General features: G+C 38.7%; 1 protein-coding gene across 1 annotated transcript in view; it reads left to right on the top strand.

Moving 5' to 3' along the window:
• Positions 1-22,968, top strand: part of dntt (deoxynucleotidyltransferase, terminal) — a gene marked incomplete at its 5' end in the record, with an annotated part of 29,702 nt that extends 6,734 nt beyond the window's left edge. The window contains one exon of the mRNA XM_007566803.2: positions 22,645-22,968. Coding sequence (XP_007566865.2) covers positions 22,645-22,731 — 87 coding nt within the window. The remainder of the gene's footprint in view (positions 1-22,644) is intronic.
• Between the last annotated feature and the right edge of the window lie 458 nt (positions 22,969-23,426).

The raw sequence follows: 23,426 nt of genomic DNA, 5'->3' as shown, positions 1-23,426 counted from the left end.
AAGGAGAGGAGACGTAGTTATTTTAAACCTTCAAACACGTTGTTACATTTAGATCCACTACCTGAACGCAGACGACCACGTCTCAAATTAAAAGCTTGCTGCAACAATCCAATAAGCTTTAATTCAGTAAGCTTCATGATATCTATTTATAGGAGCTCACATGTTTACCGAACTCATGCAATAGATAAATCTGTGCGAAAGTCAACTTAGTAAATAAAAAAACAAACAAACATCGATCTGCTTTGTCTATAAATCATCCGATGTATGAAATGGGGCTGAGGAGGGCGGCGTGCAGATAATCAAAAGCCAGAGGGAAAGTTTATTTTTTCCTCTCCATCTTGTCTTGTATTTGCCAAACAAGATGCTGCATTTCATTAGACGTACTTAGCGGCTCTCAGGCCGAATTATTGTCAGTGTTTATTACTGCTGAGTATTCCTGGAACATTAACCTGGTAATTGCTACATGGGCAAAACTATTTTCAGGAACTGAAACTGATTTAAAGTTTTTGCTTCCTTCCTTCCCTTAGACTTTCCCAGTTTGGTCTATTTTATTATGGGCTGCATGCGGTTTGTTAGTGGTTGATTTTGCCCACTGAATTGAATTGTTTTCCCTTTTGCTTGACCAACTACATGAAAGCTTAGAGTGCATCTAGGCATATGAAGATTAGACTAAACAGGCAAGAGAACAAATCCGGTGCTGCTATTGTTCCTTATTTTTGAGGAGTGGTTAAAAAATCATAAGTTTGCAGAAGGTCAAGAAAATTATTCCTGCATGGGTTTACAGAAATCTGGAGTGAGTTAAAGGTTAAGGCGATTTCCAACCAGAGGGTCTGAGAGGTCGGCATCAAGAGGAAGAGAAAAAACTGGCCTGCAGCTAAATACACAGAATCAAACCCGTATTACTGAAATGCCATTTTTTGAACTCTCCTGACTGATGGGTTATATTTAGATCAGTCTTTCTCAAACTGTGTGGCGCCCCCTAGTGGTCCACAAGGCAACCGTGACGTCAGTTCAAGGTGTGAAGCTACAGGTAGCTTATCACTCAAAAGAAAAGCTGAAGATACGGGTGGAAGAAAACGGCAGGGCTGTTTATATGATCGGAGGACGGCAAGAGAATGTCGGAGTATCGTTTATGAGCGATTCGATTCTTTTGAACGGTTCTATGCCGACTCATGACTCAGTTAGTGAGAACTGTTCTCTACTTTTTACGACTTTTGCTTATGATTTGCTTTTAATTAAAATTATGAAATTAAATTAATTAAATACAACAGATAAACAATTGATAGAGTTTATAATTTTTATCTTTAAAGGTGCAGAAGCAACTCCAGTACATTTATCTTTTATTGTGCTTCTAAATGACATATAGGTTTAAATGTTATTAATGCACACAACAGGTGGTAGAAAAGAACAACTTCTTTTTTTGACTTCCATGTATTTGACATGATTAGAAAGCGTAGAATCTGTAAGTAACTCAAAGCGCCCTGAATGTAAGTGTTCATGACTTTTTTGTGTCCATTCACCTTTACTTAATGCCTTTGTTCATTAGGATGAACTAAAATAGTTTCATTTTAGGTTATGTTGTTGTTGCAGGGTAGTTTTCATGTTAAGTGTTTGTTAAATGATTTAAAAGGTCCTCAGCCTGAAACAGGTTGAGAAACACTGATTTAGATCCCCTCTAACAGTGGATTTAAAGTTTAGAAAGATTGAAAGACCTTTCCTATAAAATCTGAGTCAAAACATTGAGGTTAGTGGCTGTAGTTTGACAAACTGTGGAAAAGTTCAAGGTGTCTGAATACCTTTGGGAGGCAACATATGGCCAGAGGCAAACGTCAACCTTTACCTAACGGCTATCTGCTATGCCGACCTCTGACCTCAACACAAAGTAATTACAGAAGGTGTTAAATTATAAACTCTGTATTTTCTTGATGCATTTGGAGGGAGTGTCAGAAAACCAGCGAGAATCCACGGCTGTTTGTTATTGAGTATGTAAGACCAAGCAGCACCAGAAGGGAAAGTATAGAGTCTCAAGTGAGGATTAATGACAAAATTAAAGAATATACGCAGAAAAGGAGATTTGATTGGTTTGGTAATTTGTGTTAAAATATTGTCACCATGAGAGGAATGTCTCTCACAGTTTCTCCTGTAAACTCAAATATTATCTCTGCAGATAGAAATGTCATCACCGTAGGTATCAATGTCAAAACTACAGGTGAGGATATCACCTTGGGTAATAACAGGTCTTCAGCTGCTTTTTTCTGAGATGTCACATCTCAGAAAATATCCAATTATTACCCCCAGAGCCAGCTAAAGACTTAAAAAGACACGACTCCATGTTGTGAAAACACTGCCCAGTAAAAAATGGGCATCTAGAAATGGACCGATTCACCGCATTTAAGTCGTCTTTAAGCAGAGGTGGATGAGGAATAGCTTCCTAAGCTGGGATCAGAGTGGAGGATTTAAAGAAACTCAACATATCTCACATTTTCAGGCCGTCAGCTGCAGATTTAACTCATTATACCTTGTCTTACGCTCCACAAGAAGCTTGCACCTACCAGGGAGATAAGGACAGGAAATGACAGATTACAAGAGTCACTCGGATTTGTAAATAGGATTTGGAAAATTGGACCACCTCGAATGTTGCAAACATGAGCTTTCTCTCTGCGTGCCGACACAAAGTTAAGACGAGTACGGCGCTAACATTTCCAGCAGATATGAACTATATGGAGGAAACGGAGAGGAAAACTTAGAAAGCTGACACCTGTGACCACAAGGTGAACAGTTTAAAAAAGAAAAATGTATAACTCATTGTTCTTTATAGTCACATTCCTAAAAAAAGGCTCGTCATTTTTCACCAAAAGTTTTTTTTGCTATAAAAAACAAGTGATTTTTTTTTTCAAAATCCCCTTTTTATTAGAATGTCCTAGTCAAAGTTTAAGCCAAAATTCAGGTCAGAAGCTTTACAAAAACTTGAAAAATAAAATGTTTGCACATACTCTCCATTCAATCTAAGCTTGAACAAAAGGTTTTCTCTGAATGTTCACTTCTGTACTGAAACTCCCCAAACATTGGATTTTCTTTTGAGATAAAATCAGGTGTCAATGTGCAGATAATTCACCAAATCATTCATTTCTGTTATCAGTCATAACATACAAATGATTAGCTGAAAGATGTAATCCTGACCGCTCCATGCAGTTATTTATGTGATCTTTTACAAACTGCTGTTAATGTCTGCCATTTTTTATATATGTATTATATTAATGAATCAATCAGGACCATAACATAAAATCATCTTATCAACGGAAACAACCATTCTGTATTCTACATGTTTGCTTGTTCTCCTCTGTTTCTACATGCAAATGTTTTCTCTTCTTTCACCAAAATCAAACCAGAAACAGCAGAAAGTTGTCAGACGCAGTGCAAAACAAACGATTTATTGATCTAAAAAGTATCCATGGATGCACACGGCATTTCAAAGTGCAGTGGAAGGATTTTTTTCTTGTTCATTATAAACTTTGTTTAAAGAAACGGGCAGCAGCAGGTAAAAACAGAGAAGCTCCTGTGGAACATTTTGCTGCCCTTCGCCTTGCTTGTCATTACTGATTCCCATTCATTCGCCTCCAGTCTGTGTCCAGGCGCCGTAATTAGGATAAATGTGTTTATCAGTTCCCTGTCCATGTTAATACGGTGGCCGCGCAACAGGTCTGACTTCATTTTTTCTGCTTCCTTTTCCTCCTCTAAGAGAACTGTCACTCAGCATTACCACGACTGGAGTTTCTTTGTTTGCACAAATTTCAATTTTTTTCTGTGTCAGTCAAAAACGGGTTTAAGGAATTTTTCATTTCAGGGATTTGCTTTGATCAGAGCGGTCCGAATGGTTTCTCCGGTGTGTCGCTGAGTCGGTTATGAAAGACTAGGAGCCTTGCAGAAAGGTAAATCAAAGTGGACTCAGAATGGATAAAATAGAGGCAAAGTTGATGATCTGTGATGTTAAAACGTGCTTATCTTGCACTCCAAATATTCTCTGAAATGTCCTGTCAGTTTACATTTTCTCCTATAAATATCTAAAAGACCTGTCCCACCCTCCAGATGAGCTGTTGAATTAACTTCATTTTGCCCTAAAACAAGATGACTGTCAGCTGCAGCTGCCAGGAAACGATGTTCCCAGGACAGGCGGACAGTGCAAATACGAAACGTTAATTTTAAGGTAGAGTTGCCATGTGACCGGGTCGTTTCTCTTAGAGGTCAGGGAAACAATTAAGAGACTTTAATGAGGAGGGTTGGGGAGTGTGAAATGGGAGGGCTGCTGTAATAATGGAGGACTGTGATGGAGAAAGGCCGGTCATGTGGAGCCAGTTAAAAATGCCCTTACTTTGCTGGTTCCATTCTGTTTTACTAACATCGACAGTTTTGTCTTTAAAGCAGATTGGAGACTGTATCTACACTTAGGATTGGGAGAATGGGAATATTCCTTGAATTTTGGTCAGTTTTTGTTGTGATGACGCTTCTTGGCAATAAATCCTACACCGTTGAAAAAAGATTGCTTAATTCCCTTTAAATGGTGCCACGTTTGAATGGAAAATGCATTTCTGGATTGCGTCCATGAAGTTCTTGCCAAATCTTCTCTGCCAAAGCCAAAAAAACGTTTGCTGGAGGCGTGGTGGGGCATCGTCTCCCTTTCTGGAAAATAAGGCTAATCACCACTGGAGGCAATCCCAATCCTCAGAGACATCAAGATGAGATATCGATAATTATTGATACATATCTTCACTCTTAGGGACCAGACTATCGTCCAGGATGAAAACGGTCTTCTCCACTTAGTGTGGTTAACTAAAGTATCTCCAGATTAATTTAAGCATAAGGTATTGATTATCTTCATCACTGGACTTGTTTGTGAGTGGGATGTATTTTAGTGCAACGTATTACTTGAAAGATCTTTCAAGTGTCGATACAAGCATAAAAATCAGCATATGTTTTTCATATTTCCCATTAGCAACTTAAATTTCCGGATGAAAGCCAGTTTTCAAGATGGCCGCCGTTTTGGAGCCAATTATTGTCTTAAAATGTTACTCATTTTCATGACTTGGATGAACTTTGTCATATGTTTTAAACTTTGGTCATCTTATTCATAAACTTTAAAGTGGTAAGATGAAGCAAATTCAGAAACCTCCAGCCGTCAACTGGAAGGTGATGAAGATGTGAGACATATACTGAGGCAGTCGTCTTAATGGTTAGCGTTAGCTCCTGCTAATGTTTTACGTGTTTAGCGGGTTAGCATTAGCGAAGCTAACATTCTTGTTTACCAAATTAGTAATTAGTGAACTTCCCTTTTTGTTTGCTGTGCCACTTGCGGAGGAATAACTACTGTCGATTTTAGTGCAGCCGCATTATTCTCCATGACAACCATGGTGGCCATTTTGAAAAAAGGAAACGCAAATCAAGAAGATGTAACTGATTTCTATGGTTCTAACTATAAAGTCAGATAAAATAAAGTCACATTCATCTAATTCAGTGTAAAAAATTAATTTTCCATGACAACCATGATGGTTGTTGAAAAATCAAAACATTGTCAATAAATATGATTTCTATGTGTAAAATCAGGTTTAATTTGACAATAAAAGTATTCGTCTGTGATAAATATTGGCAAATTTAGCGCAAAAATTAATTTTCCTTGATGGCGATGGCGGCCATCTTGAATTTTTTGCTGTTGGTAAAATTACAGGAAGTTGTAAAAAATGTGTCATTCTGTTGGATGATTGGCCCTGTTTCTCAGCTACAGTTGAATATTTCATGACTTTTAAAGCATTAATGTGTTTACATCATAAAAATTGGGGTAAATTGATTCTTTAGATAGGAAGAACTACTGAAATGAACTGACTGCGCCTGTATTTATCACCGTAGTTCAGCAGATCTGGAGATTCTGGACAGGCTGCCGCTTCCTGTATCACAAGAATTAAACTCAGCTTTTCATCGTTTCATTATGTGTGTTTACCAAGTAGCTGTTGAAGAGCTGGGGAATTAGCCAAATCAGATATGGTAACCCCAAAAGTGTCTCAGCTGGAAATGTCAGAGGTTGTTCTCAGAGAAATGATCTCGACTGGATAAGCAGAACGTATCCAATTTCTAGACAATCCATTCTGCTCAGACGCTTCACTCAAATTCAAAAGAGGAGAAACCAGCATGTTACCAGGATTCGTCTCCTCAGGACTCTGAATGTCTGTATTTGGTTTCAAACATAAAATAATCGTTGAGATATCTCAGTCTGGAGCAAAGCCATGAAGCTATCACTTACCAACACTATTCATGTGGAGAAAAGGCATCTTTCTGCAAACAATACTGCAAAAATCAAAGCAGAATGCAATCTTAATTACCAGATATAATCGGATATCCTTCGCTATCAAAATAGATGAAAACAAATGGTGAAGCAAGTGAATGAAGAGCATTTTGTTGTTTAAATAAGATAAAATCCAGAACAAACGTTGGTCGGTTTGTTTTTACCAACAGTTTTCTTCTCCAACATCACCTTTTGTGTGTCAAACAAGGCAACCCTGTAACATCAAAGAGAACGGAGTAAATACAGAACAAAATAAATAAAATAAACATGAGCTGCAATTTATATGCTAACAGGATGGGAGTATTTCTGAATAGCTTCCATGTGAAGCATGAAAGGGGAGGCAGCTCGGGGCAACAGCATTTAATACGGACATATAGTGGAGAAACAAAGGAAATAGACTACAGGAAAGAAGAATTAGCATTGGCTCAGAAGGAAGATCGGATTTAAGAATGTTGACTTTTCAATCCTAAGCTTCCTTTTTATCTGATTTACTCTTTTCTGTAAATTGACAGGGAATGATTCTTTTGCTTCCAGGTGTGCCAGGCTCCAACCGAACAGATGGTCCGACAATTCAGCCAGTTAATATCAACGCTAGTCCTTTTTCTAAAGAGTAAAAAGATGTGATATTCTGTCACAGGTAATTTATTTATTTATTTTTGTTGGAGGAGTCAATATCTCAGAATCTAAAAACCAATAAATACATAAATGTTGTTATTTTGCTGTTCTCAAAGACGGGACACGGTTCAGATCCAGAACAAAACTGCAGTTTGTTGCTCTAATATCAATGTCATTAATTTATGAATAAAAGGAAAACTTCTCTCTCTGCAGGGTTTGACCTCACAGGGTTAAAAAAAACCTGAGTTAAATTATCAACAAGTCATATGAAAACATGGAGGAACTGATGTTCAGTAAACGATAGGATGCTGTATGTGTTGAGTCAGATAGACTTTTAAATCACTTTAAGGTTTTACTTTTTGCTCTAAATGTCCTCCATCAACACAACTTACTATAATTTTAACATGTGTTTTAGATGAAGTATTATTAATTTACTGAATTAACCTATACCTAGTTCTGGCAGCTGAACTAGGTATAAGACAAACAGAAATAACAGTAAAAATATTCACATTATTAGTTAGCATGCTAACTCCACATAGGAATCCACCAGGCTAATATTTGGAAATGCTGATATCTACCACCGTGCAGCTTTTAAATAATGAAGGAAAATGAGACATTTACTAAAAGTTTCCAGCAAATATAAAGAATTCATGTAGCTGCTGCATGCTTGTAACTACACAGTTGTTTTCTGCAAATTGGTGGGTAAAAATGTTGAAAAAATTATCACTTTACAACTGAAAATAGAGCATCTTAGCAACACAAACAAACCGTTGTAGGTATTCAGAGGAATTTCTTTTGCTTGAAAGTTGTAACAAAATGTGATTAAATGGTTTTGGACCTTTGAATATGGAGGCGGTGATACAATTTTGAATTGTAAAAAGCATTATATATTTTTTTTAAATAAATGCAATCAGTGTATTCTATGGTGTTTTTTTAGGCTTATGATACAATAATGATGTCAAACTGTCCTGACAGGTCTGTGGTTTGCTGTGTGAAAGTCAGTCAGTCTCTAAGAGCGACTGCTAAATAAATCAGAATGGTCATCTGTTCAGTTTTCACAGCAGGACAAGTAACCTCAGTGATAAATCACATTGCTTCCTGCTGCGCAGTGAAGGGAAGGAGTGCTGGCAGCGCGGCGAGCTCGGAGCTGTTGAAAAATAGACCAAAAATTAAGCTGAATTACAAGCTGAGGAAGAAGGATGAACACATGTAGCAGAGGGGAATTTGAGTAATGTAAAAGAACATTATCTTTTCCCTTAAACTCTCGCATCTCTTCCCCCCGTCACCGTCCCCAGCTCAGCCGCCCATCCACCCACACGCTGCCTGTTACCGCAGCCTAATGGGTGAAAATAAAGGATGGGAAGTATTTATAGATCCCATTGAGCTTGTGTTTTGCATTACTAAAGAATGGAATTCAATAGCAAGCTATTATCCTCTAAATCCAGCAACCTGCAGTCTGTTTTTCTTTTTTCTTTCTCTGGGCTTTCTGCGTGAAGACGAGAAACGGTTCGAGTCTGTGAACTCCTGGGAGAAAAGATCGGAGGTTTGGGGTTGGGAATGCTCCTGGACAACGACGTGAATCGGTTCGTTCGGCAGACGTGTCCACTTCCATTATTGATGAAACCAAATGGCAGAGGATTTTTAGGAAGGCCTGGTGGTTAGTTGTGTCTGCCTGTCATGTAACATTAATTGACACTGCTGCTGCTGCAGCTCTGAGAAGCCCTCAGTCCAGAACTCCTATTTCAGTTTACCCCATGATTTATTTACAGCAACACTCAACTGAACAGTCATTAGGTTGCTTCAGGTTGGCTCTGTAGTTTCGGCTCTGACTTGCTTCTGAAAATGGACAGAATCACTCAGGAGCCTGGAAAAGAGAAAATTCACCATAAAACTGCCTGAACTGAACCACAGAACATCATCAATAAGCAATCAATCAATTAATCGCATGACAAATTAAAACGAGCTCCATAATTTAAATTCTGATTATTAATATTTTCTGAAGGGGAATTTTATTTATAATCCATTTTATTTATGGTTTTGCTTCTTTGGTGGTTTTTATTTATTTTTATCTTGTGTCGCAAATCTTCCAGTTCCAGTGTGAAGTCTTTACAAATGTACTGTTTTTTTTATTTGAGACAGTAAATTGACTTTATGCCATTATCAATACATTGCTTGAAGTTGGTTTCAAAATTATTGCGATAAATATTATCATTTATCGCAATAATTATTGCCGCAATTTATCGTTCAGTAAAATTTATCGTGACAAATTTCAGTGACAAAATTGATCAAAGCAAACTTTCAATTTTGTTTCAAGTTTTTGATATTTACAAAAATACTTTTGATTGATCAAAAATGGAAATACATTTTGTATGAAATATTTTGTAAATATTTTTGTATTCTATCAATTGCACCCTATTGGGGTAATTTATCATCCACCAAATTTTATTGAGACAAAATTCAATGACATAATTTATCAAAACAAGCTTTAAATTGTGTTTCAATATAACTTTCAATTAAAATTAAGTTTTATCGGAATAAAATTGTTTTAGCAAAAAATATTTCCAAAAATATTGCGTAAATGTTTTTACAAAAATATTTACAGTTTGCAAAAACATTTACAAAAATGTACATATTTTTATAAATATTTCCAAAAATGCTTGTCTTTCAAAAATATTTTAGAATCTTACAAAAACATAATATATTTTTGTATTCTAACAGTTGCAGTACAAAGTAGCCAGTTTGTGTTTATCTCATTGTAAATATCACCATATTTATGTTTTTATTGTCGACATTTCTTCCACTGTCTGGGTCTTTTTGGCTTTAATCTCATTATAAATTAGTAAATTAACAATAAATTCATTCCTTCACTTTCATCCGATAATATTTGTTCCATACACTCAAACTCCTGACAATATAAATGCACGATTCCCTGAATGTCATCCCATAACATATTTATATAAATGTACATGAAAGCACTCAAGGAAGCAGCACAGCTTTTATCTGCTGGTGTCACGAGGCAGTGATTCAGTCTGCAGCCGGTTCATAAAAGGTCGGGCAGAAGCTATTCCGAGTGCGGCTTGCTGATTGGAGTCCGTCTGCACAAACATGAGAGCGAAAAGCAGAGCAGCGATGTGATGCTCTGCTTCACGCGGGGCGCCGCTCTATTATGATGCAGCTGCACAGGATGCGGCTCGCCACCTTCTGGCCCCAGCGACCGATACAGTACGCAGTCTGTGCTAAACAGGAGTACGTTAATCAGGCTCCGTGGGCTTTGACATGAGTCAGACCAAGTAACAACCTTTTCCCCTTTATTCTTTTCAGATGCAGTCCATTCATAACGACAGTTGAGTGATTCAGAGAACAGTTTAGAAGAAAAAACCCCACAATCACTGATGCATCACTAAGAAACCTGTGATTTATCTATAAGTTTCAAACTAAACGCATTTCTGTTCAATTTAACAGTGAAAAATTGAGGTGATAATGGGATTACTGTTTACCTTGTCTTGTCATGGCTGTTGATTTTTCAGTCATAAGGAGAAGCAAACAAATGCACATTTTAAACACTGTGGGGGAAATCCTGTCAGCACCTTGTGCTCGTCTGTGCAGCAGCTTCACTCTGCAGGCACAAACAGGTCCAGCAGAGAGCTGCACCTGGTTGCAGCTCTTCAGCCTCCAGTAAAGGAAATGTCAATAAGTGAACATAAAGTTGGAATATTAAATGTTTAAGAATTATTTCATGTCACAGAAAACACTTGGTTCTTACCATCAGAGGCTCCTTATTGTGTCCGAACAGTTTCTAAATCAGTAAACAATGCTGCAAATGTAAAAGAGAGTAGAATGGTGCATCCTTTGTTTATTAATATAAAGAAATGAGTGAAGTCAAATTTTGAATCTGTGAATGTTTGTTGAAGTTGGTATTTTTTCCACCATGCCTGCATACTAGATTTAGTCAAACAGGTCTAATTGAACTGTTTCTGAGGACATCTGTTAATTTCTGCCTCTTTAAGCCAGTGTTACACATAGTGACTTTAAACAGCATGATCCTTTGAATGTCTAATGTGGAGACGTGGGGCATCGCAACAATTAACAACTCTCAGCATCTTCCAACTTGCCAAACTCGGATATGATGTGATTCCCAGACATGTCAAATGCAACATAAAAAAATGCATCATATTATAAAATATTACACGCAGTCTTTAGAAATGCACTCTAATGTTTTGTAGTTATGTTAGGATAACAAAAGAAACACTGTCTTTGGTTTCTCTTTGGGGTGGTGGTTGTGTATCCTTTCTGCTGCTCTGTCATAACACAAAGCTTCCAGCTCTGCTTTTAGGTTACCTAAATATGCATAAATATGGATGTTTTTCCCTTAAATGTACTCATAAAGTTTTATTTAAATGTGTTTGTTGCTCAATCGCAGGAGCAGCTCTTATCCTGTCTTGTTTGAATTTAGGAGGGCATAAAAATTAGGTTTGCCCCTCTGGCTCCTCAAACTTTATTCCAACATTCAGGTAATAATGGACTCCTTAGAGATTAGGAGATTTCTAACGAGGCAGGGGAAGGCTACAAACGTAACACAATTAGCCGCTGCCTAAATTAATCATGAAATTAAGCAGTAGCTGTGAACAAGAAATCTGACAAGGTGATTTATGGGAGATCAAAAAAACATTTTGAGTGAGTGCTTTTAGTTTTACTGGGAAGATGAATGAAAGCCCTTGTTTACAGCCATCAGAGAAATGCAGCAGCTCTGATAATGACCTGTTGCTGTGCAACATCAGTGCAGATGGACAGAGAAATGAGAAGAAAACCCGTTTTTATGTTGTTACTGCAAACGTTTTGATCAGTTTCCAAAATATTTGACCAAATACACTCCATCTTTTTGCACATTGTAGTCTTTTTACTTGATTTAAAATTATTTGATGTGAATTTGTGAGACTAGTAGCGGCTCTACTTTATTTCCCCGTGATGACTGAGCTCCTAATCCTGTATTCAAAGCTAAGCCCATCTTATTTCAGCTGCTTGTATGTTGGATTTATTATTATTTTTTTTGGTCATATCACCATCTTGGAATTAAGGCTGGACAATATGGCTGAAAAATGTATCACGATATAGGTGTTTCATATCAGTCAATATCGATAATTATTGATAATTTTATTTTGTTTAATTATCTACAGTACCGCCAAACTGGTGTCATTTTATCCACAGTTTCCTCTGTTGTAATATTTCTTTCTTTCACTTCATACTGCCGTTTTTTTTTGTTTGTTTTTTTGTTTTTTTTAAGGAGTTCCTACGGAATCATAAACTGCTCCTGCGCCAGTTACTGGTTGTTGCTAGGTAACCAAAGAGTGAGTTAGTTGCTAGGTAACCAAAGAGTGAGTTAGCTGCTAGGTGACCAAAGAGTGAATTAGTCAGTTGGTGCCGCCAATCTTGCTTTGCTGTTAGATGTTGAGGTGTTGAGTTAGAAAACTGCAGTTCTGGATCAGAGTTCAGTGAAATGACTGAATATATTCTATTAGAAGTATTTTATATATATATATATATATATATATATATATATATATATATATATATATATATATATATATAGACGTGTTAATTTTAACACTGGGCGACCCATTCACAACCCAACTGGCTAAAGGAGTTTTCTTATCCAATATTTTGTGGTGCAGTTAAGCCCATCATCATTTATACTCCTAGCAGACGTCGTTTTAAGCAGATCCGGTACGCCGGTCTCCTACATGAGGTGTTTTTGGAAACCTGGTCAGATTAATACCAAACTGCTCCTGGGCAGGTCTGTGCTAATCCCTCACATTTCACAGTACAATCCCTTTCGACCTTGTCTACTTCATGTTTTTTTTTATTTGTTGATATTCTTTCTCTCTCTGCTAAAACTCTTCTGTTCTTCCCAAGTCAGCAAACTTAATAAATCACCAAAGATGATAAACTAGGTAGTAAATCTCCTTTCATCCCTTTGCATGGTTATCATGTCTATAACATATAAAACAGGTTTATATGTTATGTATTTATAACATATAAACATGTTTATATGACTTTAAAATGGCTTTGCAATGGCCTTTGCTGTGATGGATGTGTTTTTTCTGGATCAGAGTGAAACATTAGAAAAACGCATAAATTAGATCAAACACAGTCCTTAAGCGTCCCGGATGGACCTCGGCGCAGCTGAACCCTGGGGAGACATTCAACCTTTTTGAACTTGAGCATTTTAACCCAGAATGAGAAAAACATCAAGAAGAAAAACTTATTATGCAGAAGTTCACTGGATTATTCCCTGGAAGACTTGAGGCTCCCATTGCTGCCAAAACGTTGCAGCAGAAGAAGAAAACATGCAAGTATAACTGAAAGATTATTCCAAAGACCTGAATTCTTTTAAGTAAATCAAAATGTCAGATCAACACAAAGGTGAGAGGATAATTCACAAACCAAGCTTAGATTTGCCAGTGGGTTGCTTTAATTAGGCAGAATGAGAAGAATGCTGACGATGCAGGATCCACTCGCTCTGTCTGAAACCGAAAGCTAATTGGTTGTGCAAAGTTAGCTCCTCTTCAACAAGCCGATTCATTATTTATAAGCTTCAGTGGAGCGGAGAAAGTTAATTTATTGTTATCATTAGAAGACTGTTTTGTAAGGGTCCGTTTGAGAGGAAGTGAAGAGACGGCAACAGTTAACGCCACGCTGCAGACAGTGATGTCCGTTTTAATGGAAAAAGTTTAGCAAAAAACAACAAATATCACAAGCCAACTTTCAACACAAATAGAGCCAAGTGTACAGGAGTAATATATATAATCAATTAAATCTGTACAATTGGATTCATATTTCATTGCAATTCAAGCCTAATTCAATCCTGCTCCAAGAATTTAAATTTAAATAAAAGTGAGAAATATTTTAAATCATGTTTCATATACAGCTCTGGGGAAAAATTGCGACCACTTAAAATGATCATTTTCTCTGATTTTACTCTTTATAGTTATATTTTTGAATAAAATGAAAATTGTTCTTTTATTCTATGAACTACTGACATGTCTCTGAAATTCCAGGCAAAAATTTAGTCTTTATTTGCAAACAATGAGAAAATGTCAAAATAAGGAAAAAGATGCGGTGCTTTCAGACCTCAAATAATGCAAAAAAAAAAACAAACAAACAAAAAAAAACAAGTTCATATTTATTTAGAAACATCAATATTGATGTTTTACCTCAGGAAGAGTTCAGAAATCAATATTTGGTTGAATAACCTCAGGTTTTCAATTGTGTTCAGTGCCGTGCTAGCTTAATTCGTTCCTGAGCTGTTTATAACATTTTTATGACAACTGAAGTTAACATAGTTACATGATTATTGTGTGCCTGGAAAATACACATGTAGAATACAGCACCATGAAAACAATACTTGTTTCTAAATGCCTGTGGTCAACAGGAGGCGTTGTGCAGCAGGAATGAAGGACGTCCTGTTAAAAGTGGTTAAAATTTCTGTTTTCTTTTCAAGATTTTAATGCATCCAAAGGTTGGGAGACTTTCCAGTCTGTCTGCAGATAACGACGTCTACGCTCAGCCAAAGCTCTGTGTTATGGGTTGAAATTAAAGTGAGTGAAGATGGAGCAAAACTTTGTGTAATTCAGCTCTACATATAACCTCAAAGGTGAATTGGATTTTCACCTTAAACATAACTATTCTGTTAGAGGAATAAAGACCTTTAATGTGTCAAACATGTTGTCTTCGCCTTCACTGTGAGGATGAAAGTTTCACCAAGGAGCGAAATGTTGCAACGATGTGCAATGCATTGTCATCGCTTACTTCAAGTTCCTTTTATCAATGAGAATGTACGCAAATGGAAGCGTGAACTTTGAAGTTTCAAACTAATGCTTTGGTGACATTAGGAAGGCGCCGAGGAAACATTAAGCTTTTATTGCACCTCTCCCCGGCGCTTTATGCGTCTGCTCATTGCCTCTGGGCAGCCTAATCAGCTAAATAACTTTGATTTGCAAATGTTTACTCCTCCATGGGAGCAGAGCACCATAACACCGCAGATGTCAAGTGAAGATCCCATTGTTTCTGATTAGAAAAATCATTATTTTCTACCTGTCTGCCTCTCTGCCCCGTGCACCGGCTGATTAGCAAGCCAGAGAAGAATAAGTAATGACGATAACACTAAACTCGACAGCTCTTTTATAGACAGCAGTGCTTTATGATGCTTGCACTAATTGCTGGTGTGATTAGTGAGGTGTCTGTCCCCTCCTTGGTCTCTCAGGCTGTCCTGTGAGCTGAGGGCTAGCAGGACGCTGCCGCCGCCGTGGAGAGACGGGGGCGTTTTGTTACGGGTGGAACACACTGGGGCATAATTCACCTCCTGCTTTTTCTGCCCCTGTCAGCCTTTCCTGCACGCTGCAATAAAAACAGATTTAGTTAGTCAAAATCAAACACTTTTTTCCTAATCTCCTGACAATAGTCACCTAATAGAAACCTAAAATTAAAGAAGTGGGTACATTTGTTGACTGTGCAATTAGCCAGGCTTTTTTAATAAAAGGTACTAAACCTGCATATGAAATACAGCCTCTTGAACTAATAGATCTATAAAAAGACAAGCTGAAACGTTTGGGGTATAAAAGTTTTATGCACAGCAGATCTTTGACTTTTAATATCGGGCTCTTAATGATTTCTGCTGTGGACAAGCAAAGTCAAAGCCGGAAGAGAGATGACCACACATGATGAAGTCTGAGTGCAGATAAATTTTCTTGCTAGAGAACTTCCAAGAGAGCATTTGCATAGATTTGAGTCGTGTTTGCATATTTATTTGCCTGACCTTTAGCTCAGCTCCCTTAGCTGACTTCCTTTTTATTTTGTATTGCAGAGTTCCCCAACACGAGTTTTCTGGTCTTATGTAACGTCTTTGCAGCAGAGTGCAAACGTTGACATGGCACTGAAGATGCAGCAATATGTCAAAATTTAAAATCTTTTATGGACAGAAAACATTTTTTTTTTTATTCAGTCAGGAGACGGATGATGTCAAGACTGACTTACAGCTTTCAGGTTTTAAGTTCAGCTCCAAGAATTATCATGAAAACCGTTTCTTATCATTTTGATGGTTACAGCCTACAGATAATGAGAAATTTAGCATAAACCAGGTAGTGCTACTTTGCACTTCATGCATTTCCTCTCGCGCTATTATTCATTCTCGTCAGTGTACCATCATGTGACCATAAAGAACCAATCAGTGGCTTTGTTACCTGTCGAGCAAAATGTCGGTAAAACCACAGAAAGAATAATGAACCTGATTGTTTGTCTATTGTTTATTGTTGTTTAATTTTTCACTGTATGTATTCATCAGATTATACGGCCATTCAGAGTTTGCATAGTTAATTTTTTTTGGTGGTTGTTGCACAAAATTCAAATATGTTGCATAAAAAACATAAATTGAGTCTGTGATTCTCTTTATTCTTAAATACTTACTTACATCTTCTGATAACTAATTAATAATGAGACTGATTAAGTTTGATATTGGCACAATTTACCTAAAATAGCTTTACAATAATAAAAAAAAAGGATAGTTTAAACAAATATCAGGCTTCTGTAAAGTATGTTCATTTCTACACACTTGCACATCTAAAATGGCTACTTTTTGATTTTGTTGATTTAGGCCTTATATTCCCACATTCCTCATTTTTCCATGGAGATATGAAAGCATCTCCTCCTCAACATGCCAGGCAGTGATGGTGGTGTCGTCACTCCCAGCCGGCTGCTGGTGAACGAGCTGAAAACAAGCAACCAGGCAGCAACCTCATCCTGACGTGAGGATCTCTGCAGCTTAAATAGACCACCCAGATTGGGAAGGTATGCTAGCAATCTGGGCTAGCACAGCTAGAGCTGCTTCACTGAAATTTATCATCAGCTTATTTAACGCACATTAAAGACCTTCTGGACATTGTGTGTCTAATTTCAGGGCAACAAATAGTGAATCTCATCTTGAATCCAAACCAATAATCGAAGCGTTTGGCGCCGTTGAGATCAGAGGGAGACTTTAATGTACAGGAGAATTGTTTCAAATGATACAAAATATGCAGCAGCTCAAATAATCACTCACTACGGGCAGCAAGATGGAGTAGCTTCTCTGTATGCACAGCAGGTTCCTGCCTGAAGCATTCATGCTGAAGTAGACCACACTAGACAATAAAACAAAAAGCACAAGAAGAACTAAACACCTGGTAAATTTCTACAAGAAGGCTTGAAGGCGTGTGGATGAAAATGACAAACACCCTCATGAAGCTCTTCAGCAGAGGAAAGCGTGAAGAGCTTTACATTCCTGGCTGATTGCTGCGCTTACTTTAGATTTAATAAAATACTCTGGACTAACACAGCACATGACATGACTCCACAATTCGTCGTTAACTGTGGAAACTTCACAAAAGACCTTCAACAGCTTTGATTCTGAGTTTTTCTGCTTTCCCCCAAACTTTTTAAGACCTTGCTTTTCAAATAAATGGCAAGATTTCTTGTCATCTATTAGGAATCTCACTTAGACCATAAATTCAATGGTTAGTAAAACCATACAAGTTAGTCACAGGAAATTAGTTTGTTTGCTTAGAAAGTTTTGTTCTTCTGGGAAGCTGAGCGCAGGTCTGATCCGGACCAAAAACTCTGATCCGCCTACAAACCTAATGCTACGTTCACACCAAACGTGATTTGAGCGTCAGGAGTGTCTGGTTTATATTCAAGGTCTATGTGGATGTGCATCGAGGGCGCTTGCGGCGTGTCTAGCGTTGCAGGGTTGAAGCGTTCGACGTGCATCTGATGCTGGAATTAGAAGATCTGAACTTTTGCTGCTCTACCAGGAGAATCAACCAATCAGACTCCACTATGTGACGTAGTGGCGGCTGTAGTTGGTGTCCTGCCAGGAGATGCAGGCACCGATTCGGGTTAGCAGATCATCAAACTCAGTTGAGTTTGATGATCTGCTCATGATCTCAATATTTCATCCGCCATTGTTCAAAATAACCGGGAGAGGAAAAAACGGCAAGAGGCTCCAGCGCGCATCGTGCCGTTATCAGCTGTCGTTTGTTCAATAAAAACTGAACACAAAATGTTCAGCAAAGACGTCTGAGTCTCTGTTATGATTGCAGAAGCTTAATAATAATTTGTTGTCACTCTCTCAATTTCATCCACCATTGTACAAACAGACCGGAAACAGAAAACTACGACTCCTCTCATTGTGCATCTAGTGCAGTTTTGATGCATCTGAAGTGTCTGATGTGCATCTAGAGTAAAATGTCCAGCGTCTGACTTCCAAGTGCACAAGTGTCGAACTTGAAGCGTTGGATGAGTTTTTGACGCACAAAATGCGTTCGGTGTGAACGCACCATTAGTTTTGACCTGGTTGAAGTGAACTATGAAGTGAACTATCAGGTGTAGCATCTAGTTAACAGTCTTAATCTAAGTTTAAGTTTGATTTCTAAGTATTTTCATCTTGTTCTGTGTGGAAACTCACTTTTTTTACTCTCTGTGTCCTACATGCCTTCCCATTTGCCCCCTGGTAGGGTTAGCGTTGAGCAGCGATCCTAGTTTTCCTCTCCATCGCTCTGTCAGCTTCTCCCGGCTTCATGCGTCAGTTGATTCGTCCCGGAGGCGGGCAGCCGGCCATGTCCATCAGCTCCTTCCATCAAGCCCTACGCCGGGTGGCAGGGAGAGGATGACGGGCAGCAGAGACGCAGCAGATGTTTTGCAGGAGCTGATATGTGTTCGCGTCCATGAGGGATGTCATTATGCGGTGGACGGAGGAACGTGTAGCTGATTAGTGCCTTATTAATTCAAGGACACAGGCTCGCAGGAACACACGCTGCTGCCTCTCTGGCATGTGGTGCTGACGGTTTGCCAGTCGCAGACAACATGAGTGTCTTAGACAGATAACCCCTCTTCCTAATTAACTGCCTCTCTGTTCCTCAACTCTCGGCTCCTTCTGATACGCCGTAAAGCTCTGAAATAAAAGCAGCCTTTTGCCGTTTTAAGGGCTGGCTTCCTGTTTGTGCCCAAAGGGGAGAATTTAGAGGTACAGGAGGTTTGTGGATTCATCTCCCATGGAGCCTGTGCTGTGTTGTGGTAAGTAAATAAAGCAGCTTCTACCTGAGGGCATGTCAGGGTTGTGGGAATTGAGGGTCTGGGACAGCACAGTGAACCGAGGACAATGGCTAAACTGGTGATGTTAGAGTCTCGCCTGTGCTCCTGTTTTCTCCTTTTCTCCCCCAATTCCCTTCTGTACAACAAGCCTCAGCACGTGATGTTTTCTCCCCAATACACATTGACCTTGTCTTATACTCTTATTTGTTCCTGTTTTCTTTTATTCTTCTTCCACTACTTTTAATCACGTGTTTGTTTGATGCAGTAAACTGTGGCAATGTGTGGACTTGCTGCTGTGTTCGGCGGTAGGAGCCAGAAATAGGCTCAAAGTTATGAGAGCAATAAAGAAAACACGGCAGCGGTGAGGAGGTTAATGGACCTCAGGATGGTTTTAGCCAAACCAAATACCAGCGGTTCGCTGTTCCTGTGAGGGAAAGGGCAGCTTTCATCTGGAAAATGGGAATCCAGAGCCGTTGTTTAAAAGAACAAATGCTAAAACTGGTGGTACGACTTGATTTAAATGTGTATTTCTGTTCATTGCAGGCTCTGTGATTAATTAATAACAGTCATATTTCAATCAAAAATAAGAAACATGTTCAATTCAAAAACCATTGTTGCTGCTAGGTTATTGATTAAATGGATATGTGACCCCATGACTTCAACACAATCTTTTCCAGCGTCCAATCAGATCGGTTCTTGAGGCAAAAATTACAATGAAGTGAATTTATCAACACCCCTGCATTATGTAATCTAATTTTCAATTTTATTTAAAACAAGCTATCATAATTTTGGCTTTTGCTTTTTAAGAAAACAGATATCAATCCAACATACTCTAGCAGTTACTTTGTGATTATGTGACAAAGCATATACATCTTACCTACAAGCAGTTTGTTTCCAAACAATCATTGACTATATGTGGCAAGTCTGAATTTTAGCTTCAGTTTTCTGTTCTTGTCCAGCAGGAAATGGACATGGTTTGGTCTCCTGCTGCTGTAGTTCAGCTACTTCAGGGTCCAACCCAGGTTACATTGGTTGTAACATTTGAATTTCTGTTTGCTTTTTATCAACTCAAATGAATTTGACAATCCTCTTCTGGCCTCTGATATGAAAAATTAACGGTTTTGTGTGAGAAACGTAGAGCAGCGTGTCTGGCATCATTAACCACATCACAAAGTCACTTCAGTTCCCTTCCTTTGCTTTTCTGATTGAATAGTTTGAACTTCGGTTAGTCATTTCCACTGAGCCTGTCTGAATGAATGACTCACTAATTTATTAATTTAACAAGCGGAGGCTCAGTTGTGCAGGAAATACACACATTTCTTTTTTCAATAAGTTTCACCATCATCCTTGCAGGACAAACCTGGACAGTCTGAGATATATTTGTAATGAGGTCCTCTGCTTTCTTTAACCACACATTGCAATATATACGAACACAGGCCAGTGTAAGGTCAGAAAACCGAATCAAAGTGAAGCCAAACGCGTACAATGTGCCACACCTTGACCTGCACAGCGTCGTCAGGTTTTCTCTGATGACTCTACATACATATTTGCTAGCAAAACGCTAAGGAAAATGTAGAAGTGAGAAGTTTGGTGGAAGATGTGATCGGTTGTAAAATGGCTGATGAAATTAAATGTTTCCACTTCACATCTTCCTTTTTCTTTAAGAAAATGTTGTTTGATGACTAGACAGCTAAAATATTTTTTTTTCATGCTTGTTTTAGGGCTTTATGCTGTGTCAGGTTAATTATTGACTTATATTTTCTGTTGCAGTGATGTACAGTGGAGTATTAGGCTCACACTAACAAAAATACAAAATTAAAGTTATGAGAAGAAAGTCATACAATTACAAGGATAAACTAGAATTAAGTCCTATGAGAATAATTTGAAATAATACAAGAATAAATTATAGTATTACCGTAATTCTCAAAATATTATGACTTTATTCTCATACCATTACGAGAATAAAGTTGTACAAGAATATAGTCAACATATTATGAGAATAAAGTCATGACATTACAAGATTAAAGTAATATAAAAATAATATTTCAACTTTATTATTGTATTATTTCATCTTCATGCTCATGACTTACCATATTTCTTATAAGGTAAGTATAAGAAATATGCTGTATATTGTAATACTGTTTCATTATTACAATTTTAATCTCCAATGACTTTTTTTTTTTTTACCTTTTATATGAAAGGTTAAAACTGACAGAAACTAAATTTAATGTTTTAATTGTATGACCTACTCCTCGTAATGTGATTATTTTTACATTTTCTCAGCCTGGCTGTGATTCTCCGTCGTACCGATGAAAGAACTGCAATGCAGTTTCCAAATATAAACGGTGCAATTTCAGCCAAACTCCCATCTGGAAGAGATTTAAGCAGGTTTGATATGAGCAGAGTTTCCTGCCGAGCGCTCGACTCTCCCTGCAGCACGACCAACCTGTCATTTGCATTAAAAATAACAAAGCTCTATGGAGGGAGACGTGCCTTGTGGTGGTTTTTCCTTCTCCTGCCCGTCTGCTAGTTTCCCTCAGTTAACTCTGCCTTTGGCTGGCAGTGGGAGCTGACAAGCTCTGGTGTCAGGTCCAGTTTAGCACTTGAAGGCAGCGCGTGTCACAATCACAGGCCGCTTTCTCTCCCTCTCTCTCTGCAGGCTGCTTCTCTCCCAAGGTGAGTCATGCCTCGTCACCACTCCTATAGAGACATAAGCCTTCACATCGTGCTGGTAGACGGCCGGCACCTAATAGCCCTGCCGTGATTTGTCAGGGAAAATACTCATCTGCTGAAGAGAGCAATCACTTAGAGCAAGGTTAAAGTGTTTATGTGTTGGAGGAGAGTGGGATTCTAGATCCACGCTGCCTCGGCATGTCTCTGTGTTTGTGCAGCCAGGGTTCAAGTAGACCTGAAGTGATATCGGCAGTTTGAAATCAAGGTAAAAGTCCTACGGAAATAAAGGGAGAAGTTAAAAACGATGTTTGGAAATGCGTGGGTGTTTTCCGTCTCTGTGTTGGTTCAACTGTTGGTGGTTTGATTCTGGCCTAAATGTTCAGATCATATGTTTATTCATATTGACCCTTTGCAACTACGTCACTTAATCATGCGAGCCGCCATGACGGGGGTTGGAAGGGAGGGACGGGAGTGTCGCACCGAGCGTCTGAAAGTCCATCCATCCGTTTTCCCTCTGCGGTCAGGAGGGAAAACGCTGCTGCCTCAGTTCTAAAACCAAACATTTCCAATAAAGGCGGTTTGGGTTTTGCACACGGTTCCAACGTGATTGAAAAAACAAAAAACAAACTTTAATCTTACTTTAATATTGAACCATATGGATTAGGAATGGGATGTCACTGAAGATCATATGAAGTTAAAGGCAGGTGAGTGAATACTTTTGGTGTTGGTGTATATTCTAACTACCAAAGAAAAACTAACTTGATAGAACTTACTATTTACAAAGAGTCAACATAAACAGTCATCCAAAGTCTCAATGAAATGTATTAAAACCTTTGCTTTGACGTTTAGGAATGATTGCACATTTCTGACCAAGCCGGTGACACAGTGTTTGCTTGTCCTGTCTCTAGAAGGAGTTCCTGACAGCAGCGACTGAAAAGGACATCTTTGACCATCTGGGCCTCGAGTACATCGAGCCTTGGCAGAGGAATGCGTAGGCCTCGGCTCCTCCCTAGACGGATGGTACCCTGTGCGCACATCAATGATCGCCCCATCTGCTTGCTGCTCTCAGGCCTCTCCCGTGATTTACTTTCAAACGGCTTCTGATTCCCGTGTCTCCTTTGTGTTGTTGTTGCTGTTGTCGCCTGAATTACACGCTGATGCATGATTCATAATTCATAATTCGCCCTTGTTCGCTATTGTCTGACAGAGAATAAAAATTCTCTCATACCATTCACGGCCTGCTTGTGTCTAAGTGTTGTAATCATGGGCAGGACAAAGAGGCAAATCAGCCGCTGTAGGAAATCGCCCGCAGTGCCTGAGAAGACGCAGGAAAGAGGGAGCAGAAACAGGGTTGACCAGTCGGAGAAGAAAAGGATGAGGGAGAAAACAGGAAACGACGCGAGAGGCGAGGGGGAGGGGAGCTTTTTTGTCAAGCAAAATGTTGTAATCACCCTCCTCCTGGCAGGAAAGTGCTCAGTGTGAAGCTGAGCCAGGTCTCCGGGGGAATGGAGAGGCGGGTAATGAGCATCAGATAGAGGAGTGCTTCGCGTCACATTTAGCTTCCATTTAAGCTTTCGTCCACTGGAGATCATTTAGCTGACATTCCCCGATCCAAAGACCCGTAGTCTCAGCTCATTGTTCCACAATGAATCCCTTTCCCCCGGTAGTCGGCTGAATTGGAGGTAATCAG

Source organism: Poecilia formosa, unplaced genomic scaffold (assembly GCF_000485575.1).
Source record: "Poecilia formosa unplaced genomic scaffold, Poecilia_formosa-5.1.2 Scaffold199, whole genome shotgun sequence".
Taxonomy (NCBI): domain Eukaryota; kingdom Metazoa; phylum Chordata; class Actinopteri; order Cyprinodontiformes; family Poeciliidae; genus Poecilia; species Poecilia formosa.
This window is presented reverse-complemented; position numbering and strand designations above follow the sequence as displayed.